The 18,488-nt window shown below is 49.3% G+C and overlaps 1 protein-coding gene across 2 annotated transcripts in view; it reads right to left on the bottom strand.

Annotated features, from left to right (window-relative positions):
- Positions 1 to 18,488, bottom strand: part of Dock1 (dedicator of cytokinesis 1) — a 446,698-nt gene that overhangs the window by 368,982 nt on the left and 59,228 nt on the right. The window contains exons 6-12 of one of the 2 annotated variants that reach the window (XM_046448858.2): positions 16,877 to 17,025; positions 12,754 to 12,889; positions 11,651 to 11,808; positions 10,478 to 10,559; positions 9,938 to 10,073; positions 5,102 to 5,174; positions 1,851 to 1,993 (exon numbers count right to left, since the gene is read on the bottom strand). In XM_046448858.2, the coding sequence (XP_046304814.1) occupies positions 1,851 to 1,993; positions 5,102 to 5,174; positions 9,938 to 10,073; positions 10,478 to 10,559; positions 11,651 to 11,808; positions 12,754 to 12,889; positions 16,877 to 17,025 (877 nt within the window). The remainder of the gene's footprint in view (positions 1 to 1,850; positions 1,994 to 5,101; positions 5,175 to 9,937; positions 10,074 to 10,477; positions 10,560 to 11,650; positions 11,809 to 12,753; positions 12,890 to 16,876; positions 17,026 to 18,488) is intronic. The other variant, XM_046448859.2, reaches the window with a different exon arrangement.

The raw sequence follows: 18,488 nt of genomic DNA, 5'->3' as shown, positions 1-18,488 counted from the left end.
AAGGACACATTGATGAAACCTAGAACAGACCACGGCCCCAAGACAGGAGCCCGAGGGACAGGGGCCCCAGGCGTGTGCCAGGAGACCAGGGCCACGGGACCTGCGCCCTTGATACTGGGCATGAAATACTCCCGGTTGTGTATACAGTGGTTCCTCCCTGCTCCTTATGTGGGCACCTGGCCAGGACCCAGGTGAGCAGGATCAGGGGCAACCTGGGTCAGGACTGATGGAAAACAGACACCCAGCTGTGCCCAACAGACCCAGCGGCCGGCTCAGGGGCACTCCCTGGACCACCTCTCTCAGTGCTCTCTGGAAAGAGCAGGGTTCACCTTGGCGGGCCAGGAAAAGGTTCAGTGAGGAGGCTGCCGGGCATTCCGAGTCGGGAAGACGCAGCTGTCTGAGGGTCTCCTCTCCGTTCCCGCTGTGGCCTGGAGCAGCCCCTCCTCCCGGGGTACAGGCACCAAGCACCAGCCCTGTCGCTCTCTGGCTTCATGGATTTTGGCCGTGAACCTGACAGAGGCAGGCTTCCGGGCATCTTTCTGAGTAGTTTCCTGCTGGCCTGAAACAATCTCCACTTCTCCTGGGTGACTCTGTCATAAATGCTGACCAAAGCTCAGATGACAGAGAGAGAGAACCTGGAGGTCCACAGGCCCTGCTCCAGGGCCAGGGTGGACAAGCAGCCAGGGCCTGCCCCCAGCACCTAGCCTGCACAGCTCCAATCTCAACAGCTGGACCAGACCCCTAGTGGGTGGTTTTAATTAAAGTGCTAATTGCCATGGCTGATCATTTACCAGGGACCAGGCCTAGGTCAGCTTGAATGTTCATGAACCCTCAGGGTTAACTCTCAGGGTGGGGGTTGGTTCTGCTGTTGTGGGCCAGAGAAGGGTAGGTCACACCAGCTCAGGGTCCTCACAGAGCCCTTAAGGGCCCATTTCTCCAGAACACTCTTCCACTGGGTCAACGTTCTCCTTGAGAGCTGGCACGGCTATTCTGGAGGTCTGGTGACCGCAGGTAGCTGGACAGGGAGACAGGCCTTTCCTCAGCCCTGCCCAGCTTCCAGCACGTCAGCACCAGATCCAGGACTGACGTGAGGACGTTCCCACCTGTGTGGGGCAGGTCAGACCCAGGTTCCGAAGGTACTTCCCCGCAGGCAGGAGGCAGGCTCCTCCAACGTCATCTCCTGGCCAAACCGAGGGCCCAGTGTCTCCAGCCAAGCTGACGGGGGGCCAGCTCTGCCAGCAGAAGGGCAGCTGCTGGACACATCAGTGTGGGGTCAATGTTGGTGCTTGTGGGACAGAGAGTGGGAAGGAGGATAACTGAGCAAACAGAAGGGAGGGGCACCAGTCCAGGCAAACAAAGCCACTTTCCCAGGGGACAAAGGGGCGGCCCCAGAAAATAGGCAGTGGCTTGCACTCCACGTGGGCCATGACAGAGGGACAAGAGCACATGCCTGGGGGTGAGGGTGGTGTCCAATGTCCCCTTTCCCTACGGGGAAGAGGGAGCTGCAGCCCCCGGGCAGGGAACGGTATTAAGGATTTTGTTCAAGGGCTAGGATAAGAGGAAGGGCTGGGCTGGACCAAGGGAGGAAACCCAGCGTTGGCCCAGCAAGTCAAGAACCCGCACCCCGCTCAAGAAAAGATCAGTCCTCGCTGTCCTCGGAGAGGCTGGCCTCCAGTGGTACTCAGGAAGGTGAGCAGCAGGACACGGCAGGGGCCATGCATTGGAGACAAGCTCTCCAGTCCCGGCACTGTCACCACTGCCACCACCACGTCGAGCTGACACACAAACCAGACGGCACCGTCCACACCCCCAAAGGAGGACAGCAACAGTAAACAAATGGAGATACGTACCCTGGCCCTTGTGGTTGACCTCTTTGGCAGCGATGACTTTGTTTATGACAGTCTGCAGGAAGTCGTTCTCCCCTGCCACCCTGGGTGAAAAACGGGATGACATGTTCAGCGGCTTGTGTCGGGTGGCGTCGTCCAACGCGAGCCTGGAGGGCACGGGACGAGCAAGACCACAGGAGACAAAGGGCACGGAGACCCGTGGGTCCCGGGAACAAGGGAACACAAGAGGGCAGCGTCCCCGAGGGCCAGAGGGTCGTCATGAGTCAACGCAGGACAGAGGGTGGGAGACAGAGGGCAGGTGACAAGAGAAACAGGGAAAAGCATCGATCAGGAAATGCTGAACCAGAGAGAAGTCAGGCCAACCAAGGCGCCCGCTCCCCAGGACACCAGCCGCGGCTCAGGGGCCCCCGGACCACTGAAGGGCTGGTCCGAGGGCCAGGGGGCTTAAAGGCACCCCCACAGCCTCTTCTCCAACTTCACTAACTCCAAACACAGCCTGGGTCACGGGGCAGGTGGCACAAAGGGAAAAGCAAAATCAAGAACCCCCACCCCGCTCAAGAAGAGACCCCCGAAACCTAATGGCTTGAAGAAGCTTCCCAATCTGCCCCTCTTACACTCCACAGAGCCCAAGTGAGTTCATGTGAGACGGGGAGTACACTTTAGGGAACACAGTCGGTGACAACCACATGGGGAGGGAAGCCGGGACATGGCTAGGAATGCAAACCAGCAGGTCGGGCCGAGAACAGGGAGCCGTCCACAAGGCTGCAGTGAAGGAGAGGGAAGCCAAGCAGGCAGCAGGTGCCAGCAAGAACACCCTGTACCCCGCCCGGCCCAAGAGAAAATGAGAAGGAAACAGACACCATGTGCATAGTGTCCAAAATCAATTCTGAAGCAAGGTCACCATTATCCATCACCCGAGCCACATAACTCACGGGAGCTGAGGGCTGTTTTTAATTTACTTCACCAAGTAAAAGAAGAGAGAGAGAGAAAGAGAGAGGAAAGAGAGAGGGGGAGCGAGGGAGAGATGTGCACTGCGCTTCCATCCCTAAAACCAACCCTGTGAGATAATAAATCAGTTTTAATGGAGCAAAAAACGGTTTCATTAGCATGACATTTCCCAAAGAACTGGTTTCATTGCTTATTTTGCTATTAAAATCAGGCTGCTCTTTTGCTTCTAACACTGCAAATATTAATCTGTATATTAGTCTTCCTTTAATGGAGCAAGGAGTCACAAATTACATAAGAGATAAGCATGTAATCATATTTTTTTAAAATGGACGTTCACTACAAGATAAAAAAGATGGGGCTGGGGATATGGCTCAAGTGGTAATGCGCTCGCCTGGCATGCGTGGGGCACTGGGTCCTCAGCACCACATAAAAATAAAATAAAGATGTTGTGTCCACCGAAAACTGAAAAATAAATATTAAAAAATTCTCTCTCTCTCTCTCTCTCTCTCTTAAAAAAAAAAAAAAAAAAGAGGGCGCCATGCACAGGCCACCGCCAGGAGCTTAAAGCACAGCCTGTGAATACCAAGAACCTGAAACTCTGAACGCTCTAACTTTTCCAACAGCACCCCAGAGCACCCCAGAGTCCACTAGCCAGCAACAGGACATCTTAATTTTGCAGAGCACTGGGGCTTCGGGAAGCTGACATGTAACACAGCATTCAAAACAGCAGGGGCCCCATTATTTCCCAGGGGAACAACAAGCACCTTAACTTGATGATTTCACAAAAGTACGTCTACGTGTTACCTGCACTGGGTGGCCTCACTTGCTGAGGAAGCCTGCAGACTGCAGAGCTCTGCCTTCACGAGCCAGCTCGCTGGTGGGCTCCTGAGGTAAGGACCCAGCCACGCTCCCTGCGGTGGTGGGAACATGCTCCACGCGCCTAGCACGGCAGCCGCGAGCCCCGGGGGGGGGGGGGGGGGGCCTGAACACTGATATGGAACTAATGTGATTGAGAAGCTAAAGTTTTAATTCTATTTAATTTTAATTAATTTAAATGGCCACACGGGGCTAGTAGTTATCACACTAGACAGAAAAGTGAACTGAAAGCATTGAAGTCCCCAAAGCCCTCTGCCTGCGGTTGTGCTGGGAAGATGTGCCACCGGACCCAGGTTCAGCTGGGGAACATAGCGGCTCTGCCATCCTCCCGTCCAGGAAGCTGCAAAAGCCTCCACTGAACACTGCAAGAGCCTCGGAAGCTGCTGGACAGACAGAGCACCTGCCTGCGCAGGGAGCATCTGCCAGGAGTGCAGCCCAACCGTGGGACGGGTGGGTCAGGAAGGCTGCGTGGTGCACGAGGAGCCACAGTCCCCCTCCTCCACCCAGGACGGGGCTCCTTCCACAGCCACTTCCCCAGCCACCCAAAGCCCCTCCACCGACTGCTGGAATCGATGTGAACTTTGTAAAATGAAATTGTCTCCAGTGTGAGATCCCTTAAAGAAAAACAAACATGAAAAGGAAAGAGAACACAGAGGTCTGCGCAGGTCACCAACTCTTGGCAAGCTAGGGGAGGCCGTCTCACCATTTACCTAAGCGTTCCACTTCCTGCCCCACCTTCCTGAAGCAGAAGTGTCCCTGGGGTGGCCAAAGACCCTGACTGGGCCTCGCCTGCTTCTGTCACCAAACACCCCCAGTCCCTTCACATCAGAGACTCCACCAAAGGCACCTCCCTCAAGTGCCTTCCCATGCTCCAGGCACCTCTCCAGAGACCTCGGGTCAGAAGGAGACAGAGAAGTGCCCGGCACCCATAGACCCTGAGCAGAAATCAGGATGGGAAACTCAGCAGTGTCACCACATGCTGCAAAGTCCTATTCCTCACTTTACAAAGGAATTCATCATCATTGTGTCTGGTTTTCTATTTTAAAAACAGCAGACCTCTTGTGATGAATTTGCAAGTATTGTATTTGGAAAATGCAAACTGCAACTAGAATAAATCAATTATGTAGAGAAACATCCACACTCAGAGTGGAATTGTAATTCTGATAAGGAAATTCGGTGAACACATATAGAATCTACTTCCAGAAGCATAAACCAACTTTTACCCAGGATTCTGATCACTACCAAAAATTCCATGTGCTGTGGCAGTGACTACGCAAATCTTTTATGATTGTGAAACAATCTATCCCTATGTGGGCTTCACGTATAAATGTCATCTAGAAGGTGATTAATCACTACAAACAGGATTTCCACACTAAAAACAGGATTTCCACACTGCAGGTGGCGATGGGCTTGGACCGCTCCATACTTACGGCTGAAAGGGAATGAAATGCTGTTTATCTTCATCGTCTACTTTTCCATTTATTATATCGGTTACATCCATCACTGTGGACGAGAAAAGAACAGAGACTGTCTTACTTCAGTGCAATCATCATAGGAAGTCAAACCAAGGACCATCAGAATGTTCTGACCAACCATCACATGAGCTTCAAGTCTAAAGACTGCCATGTTTGAAAGACATGAGGTCATCTGACAAGGCGGTCCAGCAGGGCTGCAGTGGAATGGTGGAGGTCCCCTGACCCTCTCTGGCCCACTGCCCACCAGCCACTGGAGCTGCAGATTCCGAGACATCTGTGGTAAGGATGTTCTGTGGAACAAGGGGCACTAAGAGGTACAGGAAGGACAGAGCCAAATGCTACCTTTGATTTATTCATTTAAATGTAACTTAAATATCCACACATGCCAAATGGCTGCCTACCCTTAATAACATCCCAAATAATAACACAATAAGCCAGGGCTACCATATACCAGGAGCCTCCACATGCTGGTGCCAATTCGAAGGGGACACTCACAGAGCATCCTCAGCCACCAACCATCCAGCTGAGCAAACCGCAGCCACAGACAGAACTAACCAGCACACGAGCCCACTGTCTGCCTGCCTCCTGGCTCGGACACGACAGCCTGACCAAGAAGAGCCAAGAGCAGCCCCAGAGGGCACTGGGCACCTTCCCTGTGCCCCGCCTCATCCCCCACACCTGGCTAAAGATAAGAGAGCAGCGTACCTGTTTTCTTTCCTAACTTAAGTCCTCCCCTGGTGACCAGCATTCCAGGTTGAAGTGGAGACTATGTTCATTTCTACACGGCCGCCCCCCAAAAGAGCTCAGGGACTGCCGGGCAAATGGAAGCCCTGCCATCCAGCCCCTGCTTGGCCCTGCTGTCCGTCTCTTGCTGGGTTTGGTGGAGCCCAAGGGGTCTGTGCAGTGTGTCCTGCTGCACCAGTGGGACGACAGGCAGAAGAGCTGCGCAGACGCAGGTGGAAGGAGCCCAAGTGCATCAGCCATCGAGAAGCAGCTGCACAGGAGGTGAACGGCTGGAACTCAAGGCCCACCTGGTAGACTGTGCCAGCACTGGGCACTGTCTGTGGTGACTGGCACAACATGCAGCACTGACCAATGCTAAGATGCCCATCTGTGCATGGACACATTTCACCACAATTCAGAATCATGAAAGGAAGCTCGCATGGGCAGCAGCTCACTCAGCAGTCAGCAGCAGAGAGAAGTCAGTCTGAACCTGCACACCAGCCACACGGGTGGCCTTGCCATGTGCCTCTCCAGTGTCACCTGACTCATCTCACCAGCTGATGGGCCTCCCCGGCCATCTAACCCCTTACCCTGTCCCCGGTGCCCAAGTCTGCACACACCAGGCCCAACAGCCCTTGCAGGAAGGCCGCCTACCCTGGCACTCATCAGCCCTCCTCCTGCTCCTAGCCTCAGGCCCTCTCAGCCCCAGCCTGGGGACAAAGCCCAAGACCAAAGAGGAATGGAAAAAAGAAAAAACCACCAAAAGGCCAACAGAAGGTCTCTGATCAGATGTGTCCACCTGGTGCTAGAGATTCAAGGCCCTCACACGTGAAGCGTGTGCTCTGCCTCTGAGCTGCACCCTCAGCCCTTGTCTGACCTGATATTGTTTTTTAAAATTATGGACCAACCACAAACATAGAAAAAAAAAAAGAAGAAATAAAAAAAACATGCCAGAATAATCCTGAAGAACTCCCAATTGTGGAAAATTAGGAATGATTTATTCAATTATGCTTAGGTTTCTCTTCAATGAAATTTCCATAATTTTCTACAATTGCCTATCACTTTCACATTATCAAAAGGTTTAAAACAAAGAATGTGACACATTACGTCCAATACAAGACAAGACACACAGGCCTAAAGGTCCACGCATGCTTCTCTCCAGGAGCTGGGTGCTGTCGCACAGACGAGCAGGGTTCACCCTGGAGAGGGCTGCAAAACTAAGTCTTCCTGTGGATCTGGGCAGAGCATGGTGACCACAAGTCCACGGCCCTCCTCAGCTAGGAGAGGGGTCTGTCCTCAGGAAAAAGGTGTGGCTGGGGGCGGAGCTGCAGTGGTGGGAAGCCTGCACCCCAGCTACACTGAAGAATGGCATGGAACAAGGGGGACAGGGCAGCTGGTAGCCACGTATTGTGCCAGAAATCTACGCAGCCAAGTCACATGATACAACACACCACCCCGGTCTCAGGGCACGGTGACCATAGGAACCTGGAAACTCGACAAGCAGAGGCTCCGGTTCTTAACAGTACTTATGGAAACATACCAGTCAAGAGGTCCTCAAAACCTGGCCTCTGATGTGACCTTGGAGGCCACAGTGCTCATGCTAGGACCCAGGCGAACCAGAAGCCAAGTAAGCAAGCAATTGCTGGGCAGCAGAGGGAGCAGAGGCCCTGCTGGGAGCCCCAGGCCTGATGCGTCCCCCCAGGAGCCAGATAGGACAAAGGCCCCATGACCAGAACAGCGGGGAGAGCCCATGCTCCAGAGAAGATGGGCAAAAACAGGCCAGTGGAGCTAGGGATGGCCCAGGCAGGCTTCCAACAGCCCACAGTGAATGAGCACCAGGGACACAAGACAAAAGAGGAAGAAGCCAAAGACCAGGGACAACGGGAGGAGCAAGGGGCTAGAGGAGGGTCACCAGGAATCAAGGCACATGGCAGTGGAGGCCTAGACACTGGCCACGTCTCTGCAGACACAACATAGGAAGGGCTCCCAGGGACAGGGCACCACGTCAGGGCAGGGTACACCTGGGCTTCAGCAACTCCCAGAGAAGCCTCGGAGGTGGGGGCTGTGACCTGACACCAGACCCCACCATGCAAAATCAAGCACATTCTGAACAGTGAGGCCACAGTGAGATCCGCAGGTACCGAGACCACCAACGTCCCCAGCCCTCACTCCCTAGGACATTCCAAATGTCAAGACTCAAATGCCGAAAGCTGAAGGTTTTCCAATTTTAATCAAAGGCGGGGAGGAGCCACAAGCCTCCATGAAGATTTCGTCTTTGCTTCACAAACCTCGCTGTGCTCTCACAGGAACTTTTCAGCACACTCTCTGGTATCTAAGAACAAGAGAACCCACGGCATCCATGCTGGAAAGAGGCGTGAGTTACATAACTTGTCAAAGTTTCCTGTGATTGCTTCAGGGAAGCCTAATACACCTAAGACAAAATAAAATATTTTCTTAAAACAACCTTGGGGCGGGGCCAAGGACATAGCTCAGTTACTCGGCTGGTAGAGTGCTTGCCCACATGCACAGGCCCTGAGTTCAACCCCCAGCACCACACACACCAAAAAATACCATAGCAGGAGAAAAGAAAATGTAAACTTCTGAAAAATCACAGGATCTCAACTAAACACGTGAAAGGTGCTACAGGCTCTGAAAAATAAAACAAGAATTTTAAAACGTGTGTTCGAGCCATAAGGGAGGAGAATGTGATATCCCCCGTACCAATCCCCCGGGGGTCTCAGCGAGGCAACCCACCCTGACGTTTCACTCATAAGCAGTAAACTTCCTCGTGGTGCTTCCAATAGCAGACCTATCACCTGGCCTCTCACCTTCCATTACTCTTTATGAAGTAGGAATCATTTGTTTAAAGAATGGATATATTTCTCTAAAAACTTCAAGACCACAGAGGACTTTTTTTAATATTTATTTTTTAGTTTTAGGTGGACACAATATCTTTATTTTACATTTATGTGGTTATGAGGATCGAACCCAGTGCCTCGTGCATGCTAGGCAAGCACTCTACCACTGAGCCACAACCCCCACCTCACAGAGGACTCTTAAGGCAGTGAAACTGCTCTCCATGGTCCTGTTCTGGTGGACATGGGACATCATTCCTTTGTTAAAACCTCCAGAATGCACAACAGCAAGATCAGACAGCCACGTCAACTCTAGACCTTGTATGACAGTGACATACCACTTTAGGTTCACTGACGGACAAACACAGCAATGGGGGGAAATGCTGAGGATGGGCGAGGGTATGTGAGAACCATTTTCTGCCCAATTTTACCAGAACCTAGAGCTTCTCTAAAAATAAAGTCTATTCCAAGAGGAGAAAAGTCTCAGCTCTGGGATGCTTGGTCACGGTAAGGAAGGTGTTCCAGCTAGGTGCCAGGGATCAAGATTTTCCCAAACATTTGTTCATATGATTCCCCAAACTCACAGAAAGGACATGAACACACCTCAAGAGCTGGGTAAGGAATTCCCTATGACCTTAAAATAAGTTTCCAAAATTATTTTTTTTTAAGTGAAAAAGATCAAATCATCAGAACCTCCTGGGGACACTTTCCCCAACAGAGATGACTGGTCTCACTTGTCTTGAGCTGTCACCAAAACTAACCACACATTATTTAGAATTAAGAAGGGTTAAAAAACAACAAAGGCCCTGTGTCCAGCAGACCCAGTGGACTTGGTGCCTGACTCTCCTCCTCATGCCCCCGTCCAAGCCAGTCCACTCCTAAACCAACCGCCAAGTCGAGACATCTTGAAACCAACCCCTGCCAGTGCCCCACTTCTCCACGGGCCAGGAAATGGGTCAGGGTCTCTCTGAGGAAAAGACACGATCTGCTTTAAACCAAATATGTTCTATTTACATCTGAAACTCAGGCACCAAAGCATCCCGAACTTACAGGTGGACTAAAACCACCCAGAAAAAGGATGATAGATTTTTTTCTCTCCACCAGAAAAGCATATAAATCAAAGCTGCCCACTGCCCAGTGTTCAACAGTGGCTCTTAGTCAAAGTGAAGGTGATGATCTTAAACTCTCAAGGAGAAAGAGAGAAATGGATTACCCGCCACTCCAAAAGGTCGCCGCAGCCCCGAGGTCAGCTTCCTTGTGTTGCTGTCCCTCAACTCCATGCGACCCACGCGGACGATCTGACAGACGAAACTGATTTTCTCCCTTTTCAGGTCTTTGCTTCCAAGGTCCTAGAAATATTAATTTCCATAAATTATTTTGAAGAACCATTACTCAATGCAAGTCCAATTGAAAAGGACAGTGAAGACACTGAGATTCCCCTCCCAGAGCAGCGTCCGGCATTTCAGTGCTAGTCCCATGACAAAACGTAATTGAATAACAATAGTCAGTTACTGTTAGGTGAACTTGAGATAGAAGTTTAAGAGACGTGCTCCACAGTAATGGGGCAAATCTCTGTTACAGTGACTCAAAGGGCAGCTAGAGACTCAGAAGGTTCCAGAAGGCATGTTATTCATCCCAGATTAACCTGGACTCCAGGCGTCCCCCCAGACCCATGTGCCAGTGCTGTAGGGAAGTCACTAAGAACAGTATTAGGACGGAGAATGGTGCCGCTGAACACCTGCAGCACACTTACAGTGAACACAGCTCGCAGATTGTGCAATCTGTCTATGTCTTTAGGTAATCCTGAACTTGACCAGCGGACCAGGTAGTTCTCACTTGAAAAAAGAAGAAATAAAAGCAAATTGATTTTCCAAGCACAACCACACTGACTCATAATTAGTACTCTGGAAGTCTACGATAGAGCAACCATGGGTCTATCAATACCAACGTCAGCGTGACCCAGCAGCAGACACGGACCACAAAATACCGTGGAGGGTTACATTCCAGGCTTCTTGGGCTTAATGTCATGGACCATCACAAATGGCATTTCAAACTTTATCATCTGAAAGGCCTATTTGTCAATTTAGAATGGCACTAGTATAAAGTTCAACATGATGTGTGTGCTATACATACGTGCACATGCATAGAGAGAGAGACGAACTTGTGTACACACATACACATGACATGTATATGACAAACAAGACGTGCTGTAAACTACCTGCTGTCTTACATCAAGAAGACACAGAGTCCATCAGAAGTGAGGATAAAGCCACCCATTTGCTCTGTTTCAGTCACAGACCACATTTTTCCATTCCAAATAGTACAAGTGAAAACACTGGAGTTTTAATACTCACAGACTCACACCAACTTCCACAGAGTTTAACCCTCATTTTTCCATGCGGATAGAGAGGAAGTTATACTTTGGGCCGAGCAAGAACAGGCGATTTACAGTGTTTTCGCTGAGCAGATGCTAACGGTGAGCAAGCATACAGCAGGTGCCAATCGAGACACTGGGTTCCAGCCTCTTGGCTTGGAGAAACAGCAGTAGGACAGAAGTCACAAAAATGACATTCTAAGCCCAAAGGTGTGAAAAGGAAAATGGGACCTTTGGGGGTCTGAACATACAAAGTTCTGCGGTGACAGTGTAGAAAACAGAGTGCTTCAGCCCAGTCCCTACCACACTACGAGTGTTCCTGAAATCCCTGCACCTCCACAAGCAAACAGCAGCACACATACAAGAAAACCTGCCCAGCCCAGAGCCCAACCGAGCTGCCCTCACACTGCCCAGAGAGGGCCCAGGGCCTGGCTACTCAGGTGGGTCAGGTAGCTTTTCTGCTCACAGGCTCTTGGCAAGCGAGGGCCACCTGGGTGGTTCTGACACCACCTTCTTCACACAGGAGAGACCATAACCAGCAGGGAGCCCCACCTGATGAACTGGGACTCCACAGGGTCGTAGAGAGACATGAGCACTTCAGCGTCTTCTCCTATTTTACAAACCACATTTTTGAGGTTGACAAACAAGGCCAGAGAAGGGGTGGCAGCAAACTTAGCTTGTCTGTTGATATCCATGTTCTGTTTCTGAGACTGTCAATGAAAAGAAAGTCGACATAAGCAATATTCATCAATAAGCTTTGTTTTTGGGGTTTGTTTGTTTGTTTGTTTGTTTGTTTGTTTGTTTTTAAGATCCTCTACAGCAAGGAAAAAGGTGCAGGAGAAGTGGCCTTGAGTCAGCTAGGCCATTCATGTGATCTTTTCCCTGCCCCCACGAGTTCTCAAAGCATGGTCCTACGTTTCAGAAAAAACAGCACCCTATGCAATGACCCCAATCTCATATCAATATGCTGAGTATTTTCAGAGACAGAATTTTTAAGTGTCCAGTCAATGACCTAGAAATGATGAGCACAGGTGTAGTTGCACGTTCTAATTAATGTTTCCCTCATTCGAATAAACACTCCCAGGACATTTCTTTGTCATTCTTCATTATGTCGTTGGTATCTGGCAAACGACTAGGTGCCCAATGAATACTTGCCAAATTAACTGATGAGCAAATCAAGCCATCAACTTCTGAATATCTACCACATACATGATACCATCACAGAACAGAGAGATGAAAACATGGACCTGACTGGTGTTCTCCACCCTCATCAAGCTACGATGTCACGCCCCTACTGATGTCACGCCCCTACTGTTGTCAGAGAGGAAATGCAGAATCAGATGCAGAATTTAAGTGGTATCATCTCCCATCTGACAGAGGACTCCACAGTCAAGGCCACTACGCTCCCATCCTCCCTGGTGAAGCAGGATGCTCTGCACATCCCCCGCAGGCATGAAATCCCCTCGTGACCTCGGCCGCATGCCTGCCCCGGGCACATTCCTTTCATCCTTGTTGGGAACACACTGTGCCAATGCTCCTTTTCAGGTTCTTCTTTAGAGCCAAGTCTGAGCCCCTTGATATTCCACTGCTGAAAGCGCTTTCTGAGAAATGCTGCCCACGTGTGAATGGCAAAATACAGAGACAGACAAACTTACTTTTTCTTCTTGTAATCTTTCCTCCACTTGTTTAGAGGCTATTTCATGAGCTCGGAAGAGACTAATTGTGCTAGTTAGTTCTGGATCTAAAATGTTCCCATCTTCATCTCTAACCACCAGGTCCAAATCAAGAATTCTAGAAAAACAAAAATTCAGAAGGCAATTTCAATTCCCCACCCAGCAGGTGAAAACATCATAGGAAGTTGGGTTCATCCACAATTACTAAGGAACATAATTCTGTAAGACCACTATCTTTAACTTAAAATATGCCACCGTAGGGAATGTTTTAAATTCCTGCAGTTGTACTACCATTGCAATAGTGCTGGTCTTTCAGTGATAATCTGAAAGATCTACAAAGTCTAAGAGAAATGTGCTTCACCAGTGCCTGTGTACAGTCACAGCACACTACCCACATGTGTATGCATGCAGTCACGTGCACACCCATGTGTCCAACACACAAAGCTGTGTTGTGACAGCACCGTTGGGTTGGGGAGGTAAAGTAGGGCAGAGACACACCCACCACACCATGTACTCACCACTGTCCCAGCCAGGGTGGTGGCACACCTTCCTCCTGCCTAGAGTCAGGTCTAATCCCTACATGAAGCCGCCGGGAGATTTTCAGAGGATGGTTTGAAGGGGGAACATATGGATGTTATCCACAAGAACATGAACCAACTCCTGGCCAGATGGCAAACATAGTGGCCAACTTAAAACATAAGCAACATCTGGCTAATAAATCTGTCCCCTCTACCTGGAGATGTTTTTTGGCAACATTTGCTGATTCCTCAAATCCAATGAAACCGTTAGGTGATCATTACCAAAGATGTTACCTTAAAGAATAAACAAAGGCAATTGTACAGCACAAAAGAAATCAAAAGAGCTGTGCCCGGGTGGCGTGTTCTAGCGTTCGTTGCAATGAGACGAGCGAGTCTTGGGGCAGGAAATTGGCCATGGCTGTCCCGCTGGAGCTCTGCAGGTGGGATTTAGTCCTCCTTTGACAGGTCTACGGGAGCAAGTTCTTTTTGAATACCCCATGACAGAGCAGGGAGAGCCTTCTGAGAGAAGGAAAGGCTGCAGTCAGAAAGCAGCTCGATGGGCTACAGGTTTAAAAGGGAAGCTGATCCGCCAGCGGACGCTCCACAGACAAGCTAACCCAGGGCTTCTCTGGAGGTCACAGGCCTTAAAGCTGAGGACAGCCTGCCAACAGGTCACATGTGCTCAATTTTAGTGTCAGGCTGGGCCACTGCACCGTTTGGAAGCCAACTGCAAAGGCCTCATTTTTTCCTTTTCCTATCCATTGAGAAAATTCTACTGATGGGGAAACAGGACCTACTGGGCCTGACAGTGGCATGAGGGTCATCAGGCTTTTAAATAAAGAGTCACCAGTTTTTGCACAGCAGAAAATCAGCCTTAGTAGTTGCAAGGAACAAACAGACATTTTTTAAAAGCCTTGTTAGGCCTGATGGCTCTTTTTAATGTTTCACTAGTGAGGCAAAGCCCCTCCCTCCCAAATACAACTACTCACTCTAGCTCTGACCCTGCCAACTAGGAGTCCTTGCTGGTGTGGGCAGGGTCAATACAGGGGTCAGTGCTACCATGGGCAGGTCAGTACTATGTGGGTGGAGTCAGTGCTAGTGAAGGTGTGCAGAGTCAGTGCTGGTATGGGTGGGCTGGTATGGGTGGGCTGGTATGGGTGGGGTCAAGGCTGGTGAGTGGGTGGGGTCAGCTCTTGTGTGGGTGGGGTCAGTACTAGTGTGGACAGAGTCAAGGCTGGTGAGAGTGGGTGGGGTCAGTGCTGGTGTGGGCAGAGTCAATGCTGATTTGAATGGGTGGGGTCAGCTGTGTGCACCCAGTCAGGGCTATGCGAGCAAGGACATTTCTCCTGCGAGTGCAGCTACACAGCCCCGGCTTCTGCAGGCCCAGCCCCAGAATTAGGCCCCCTGGAGAAGGGCATGAGGGCATGAGGCTCAGGCCCTGGGCCAGCCTGCTGAGCATATCCTGCCACGTGGTCCTCACCTAAGTCCTGCCCTGCCAGAAGACCAGGCCAGACCCACCTCAGAGGAGACAGGGGCTCTGGGAAATTATTACCCTGTCCAACAGCAAGCACCTAGAGGAGCCACAGCTGGGACTCTGCACGGGGGCCCCTTCCTGGCAGAGCCCATGCTCTTTCAGAATGCCCCCCAGAAGCAGTCACGTGATGTGGGCTGTCACACCACACCATACAACACCTGTTCTCAGCAAGCCATGCACACCTGGTTCTGAATGCAGAGTGAGTCTCTGTTAGAAGGTGCATCTCACCATGGCAAGGTGACCTGACCCTTAGAGACTGACTGCAGAGACCCAGGGGGTCTTGAGGAGGAGGGTGAAAGTGGAGTGGACCGTGCTGACAGCAGTGGGAGGGTGTCTGGCTTGGCCCACCCCTTTGTTTTGCACATGAAAATGTAGCAGTGAGAGCAGGGGAGGGTGAGCCTCCTGCCAGCCAAGTGAGAAGAGCTCTCGGCAGACCAGACCTTCTTGTGAAATCTCAAATATCACCCTATTTTGTTTCTAGGAATTCCTACTTCCAAGTGTGAAAAGTTTCTTAAAGCCTCATTATGAGCAAGAGACAGGATTTGGGTTAGAAATGTTACAGAAGAAGGTGTTTCACTTTTGTTTATTTTTTTCCCCAGGAGGCCAGAGACTTCTGGGTATAGAATATTACATGTTGTTGTAGTGAAACCCATTTTAAGATCACCTGCTTAATAAAGCAAACTTTTGGAGCTTTGATCTCGTTTTCTATTGGAGTTATTATATTTTGAACTTCTGTTCAGAGACCACCCACTTAATTTAGCTGCAGGAAGCTACCTGAATGTGTTGTGTCATGGAACAAGCTAGTTAAGAAAGAAAATATTTCCAACTGTAATTTACTACATTGATAGGACATATAATGAGAGAGGTTCTTGCCACCAGGGCCACCAGGCTGCTCCATGATTCCTCCAGCGCCCGGTGCCCTGCTCAGTTTTCCTAGCCCCACGCATTGGTGCTGGAGTCTAAGATGGCTGCATCTAACAGCGCTGCGTGTTCTGTGCCTTTTTCATTCATCACTTAGATGTTTTGACCTTTTTTTTCTTTAATCCTAGTAGAAAGGGGTTCTGGGAGCCATTTGAGAATGCAATAAAGGTCATGGACCATGTACACTCAGACACAGGGCCAAGGACAACAAATGTACACACAGACACTACAGCCACAGACATAGTGCACACTCAGACACACATCAGACACACTCAGACAATAACGCAGACATCAGAAAACAGAATCTTAAGGAACAAGTCCCGGGATTCTCTTTTCAGAACCTCTCCATGTAATGCAGATATGAAAAGCACTTGGGAACCAGGTGACCAGAGCATTTTAAAGACTTTCTGTAGCTTTGACATTACATAAACAACAAAATAGTTATCAGGTGGGAAAGGACACGGCCTCATTCTGCTTACAGACCTTGAGAATTGGGATCCCAGCAGCCCTGCACCTGGCAGCAGCTGAGGACTCTTGCTACCACCAGCACATGCTCTCTGAAGGTCCTGAGCAGTCACTGCTAAAGCCATTCAAGTGTACCTGGCACAGACAGAGCTCCCACAAAACCCCTCTGTAAAAGAAGCAATTATCTGTGTTCACCTGAATTCAAACCCAGCAGGGTCACATTTCTGTTTGTGAAAGTGGGCATGCTTCCCCAGGGAACAAGGCACCCTAACGTCCATCCCTGCCCTCAGAACCACAGGACACAGGGTGCTTCTTATTGCACCAGGTCCCCTCACTTCTGGACACAAAGTCAGATACTAAGCCAAGAGTAAGACTTGCATGTTGGAGAAATCACTGGGGTCTCGCCAGAATAGTGACAGGCTTCTCAGCGCCTTTGCCCCTCCAGTGGGGGAATGGAGAGAACAGTTTCAAGGATGACTCAGCACACTACTGACTTTCAGAACCTAATAGAAAATACTTCATTCTTTTCTAAATGAAAACCATGCCATGATTCGGATGTTAGAAATTTTGCTTCATGATAAAATGTAATCTTGGTGTTCTCAAGGCTTATGGTTATGCTATTATATTGGGTAATTTAAGCATGAAATCATCTTTCAAACAAACAAACCTGTTTCCATAATCAATTTTGGCGGTGACTTTCTTCTTGAGTTCTTTGAGCTCATCCTGGGGCAGAGTTCCAGAAAGAATCTGTGATCGCCACTCAATAAGGTCATAGATCATGTGCCGAACGCTGCGGAACATCTCCCTGTTATCTTGCTACATGGGAAAAAATAAGGTGAACCATAGCATTCTGGGTACAAAATAACATTCTGGAGATCATATTCCATGGAAATTTTTTCAAATACAACATGGGATCTATTAATGTTAAATTAAAAAGTGTTTTTAGCATGAAATGGAGCACATCACATAGAATTTGATCCCTATGGAAATTAAATGTTAAAAAATAAGAAGGAATGCACAAGCCCCAAGATTTCACCCAACATTCCTGAGTAGGTACCACTGGGTCAAGAGGCTAGCCAGCAGGAACTGGACAATGACCTCAAGCCTCTACCGGGGGCAGTGGATGGGCGAGGCAGAAAGCTCCCTCTGAATGACCCTGGATCTACAGCTCCACACTCCCGCTGAGTACTGCATACTCTTCAGAATGCCCTGCACCCTGCGCCCTTCCCAGCACCCTGAGGAATTGGACCCCCAGGCCTGTCCATCAGCTGAGCCGCACTGGGCCCCTGGTGCCCTGCACACACATACAGGAGCTTCTGCAAGACACCAAATCTCATTCACAAGCTCTCAGAGCACTTATGCCCAAAGGAAAATGCAAATAAGACACAAAATTCATGCTTCTTACCACTTTCTATATATTCTGCGAGGATTAATGGTACAAAAAAAAGCAACATTTGCAATTGCAGGATTACAATTCATCAAGGGGCTTAGGGATTACCCACAGGAAAAATGACCCAGTGGTTCTTTCCATGGAAAGAGGTCTTGGTGGGGCCTAATTTAATATTTTAATCCCCATGGTCCCTTTGAAAAACCAAAATATGGACATAGCTGTGTTTTAAAATATGTCTTCATTTATCTGAACCACTAACCCTACTGATTCTAGAACCTGACCTACTTTCTAACAGGTTCTAAGGGCCCCACCACCCACCCATCCACCAGACACCTAATGAGCTATCTTACGTCTCATGAGCTATTCTTCACATTATCTAATTTTAATTTCTTAAATGAAAACTAAATAGTCAAAATTCCAAATTTATTGTAAACTGTGTTCCCTTCCCTCTGACTAGTTCTCCTTGTCCTATCAACTCTCTAAAATCCTTAATACTTTGCTGACTTATCTACAACCACAAAGAAGAGAGAAAATGCTTATAAAAATAGTATAAGCATCTTTTGCTTCACTTTGCACAAACTGAACCATGCGAGTCCACCAGAGGTAAACTCTAAAAATGTGAAAGGAAACCAAGGTGATGGTCAGCAATGCCCACTCTGGGGCAGCTAGAACCGGGTCCACTCACGCACGAGTCAGTACCGACTCCTGTTTATTTTGTTGCCATATTTTTGTTTAAAAATTGCTAAGTTGAACATGAAACACCGACTATGAAATTGCTTCAGATTTACACAAAACATTCATGGCTAACTTTACGCTTTTAGGTTTTTGAGTACATTTGATGAACAATTACTGCAACTGCTTATTACAGTGCATTTATAGGAAACCACTG

The sequence above is a fragment of the Marmota monax genome, unplaced genomic scaffold (genome assembly GCF_021218885.2).
Source record: "Marmota monax isolate L192 unplaced genomic scaffold, Marmota_monax_Labrador192_F-V1.1 WCK01_AAM20220418_F8-fsc00076, whole genome shotgun sequence".
Taxonomy (NCBI): Eukaryota; Metazoa; Chordata; class Mammalia; order Rodentia; family Sciuridae; genus Marmota; species Marmota monax.
The sequence above is the reverse complement of the archived record's forward strand: the minus strand, read 5'-3'. Positions and strand labels throughout refer to the sequence as shown.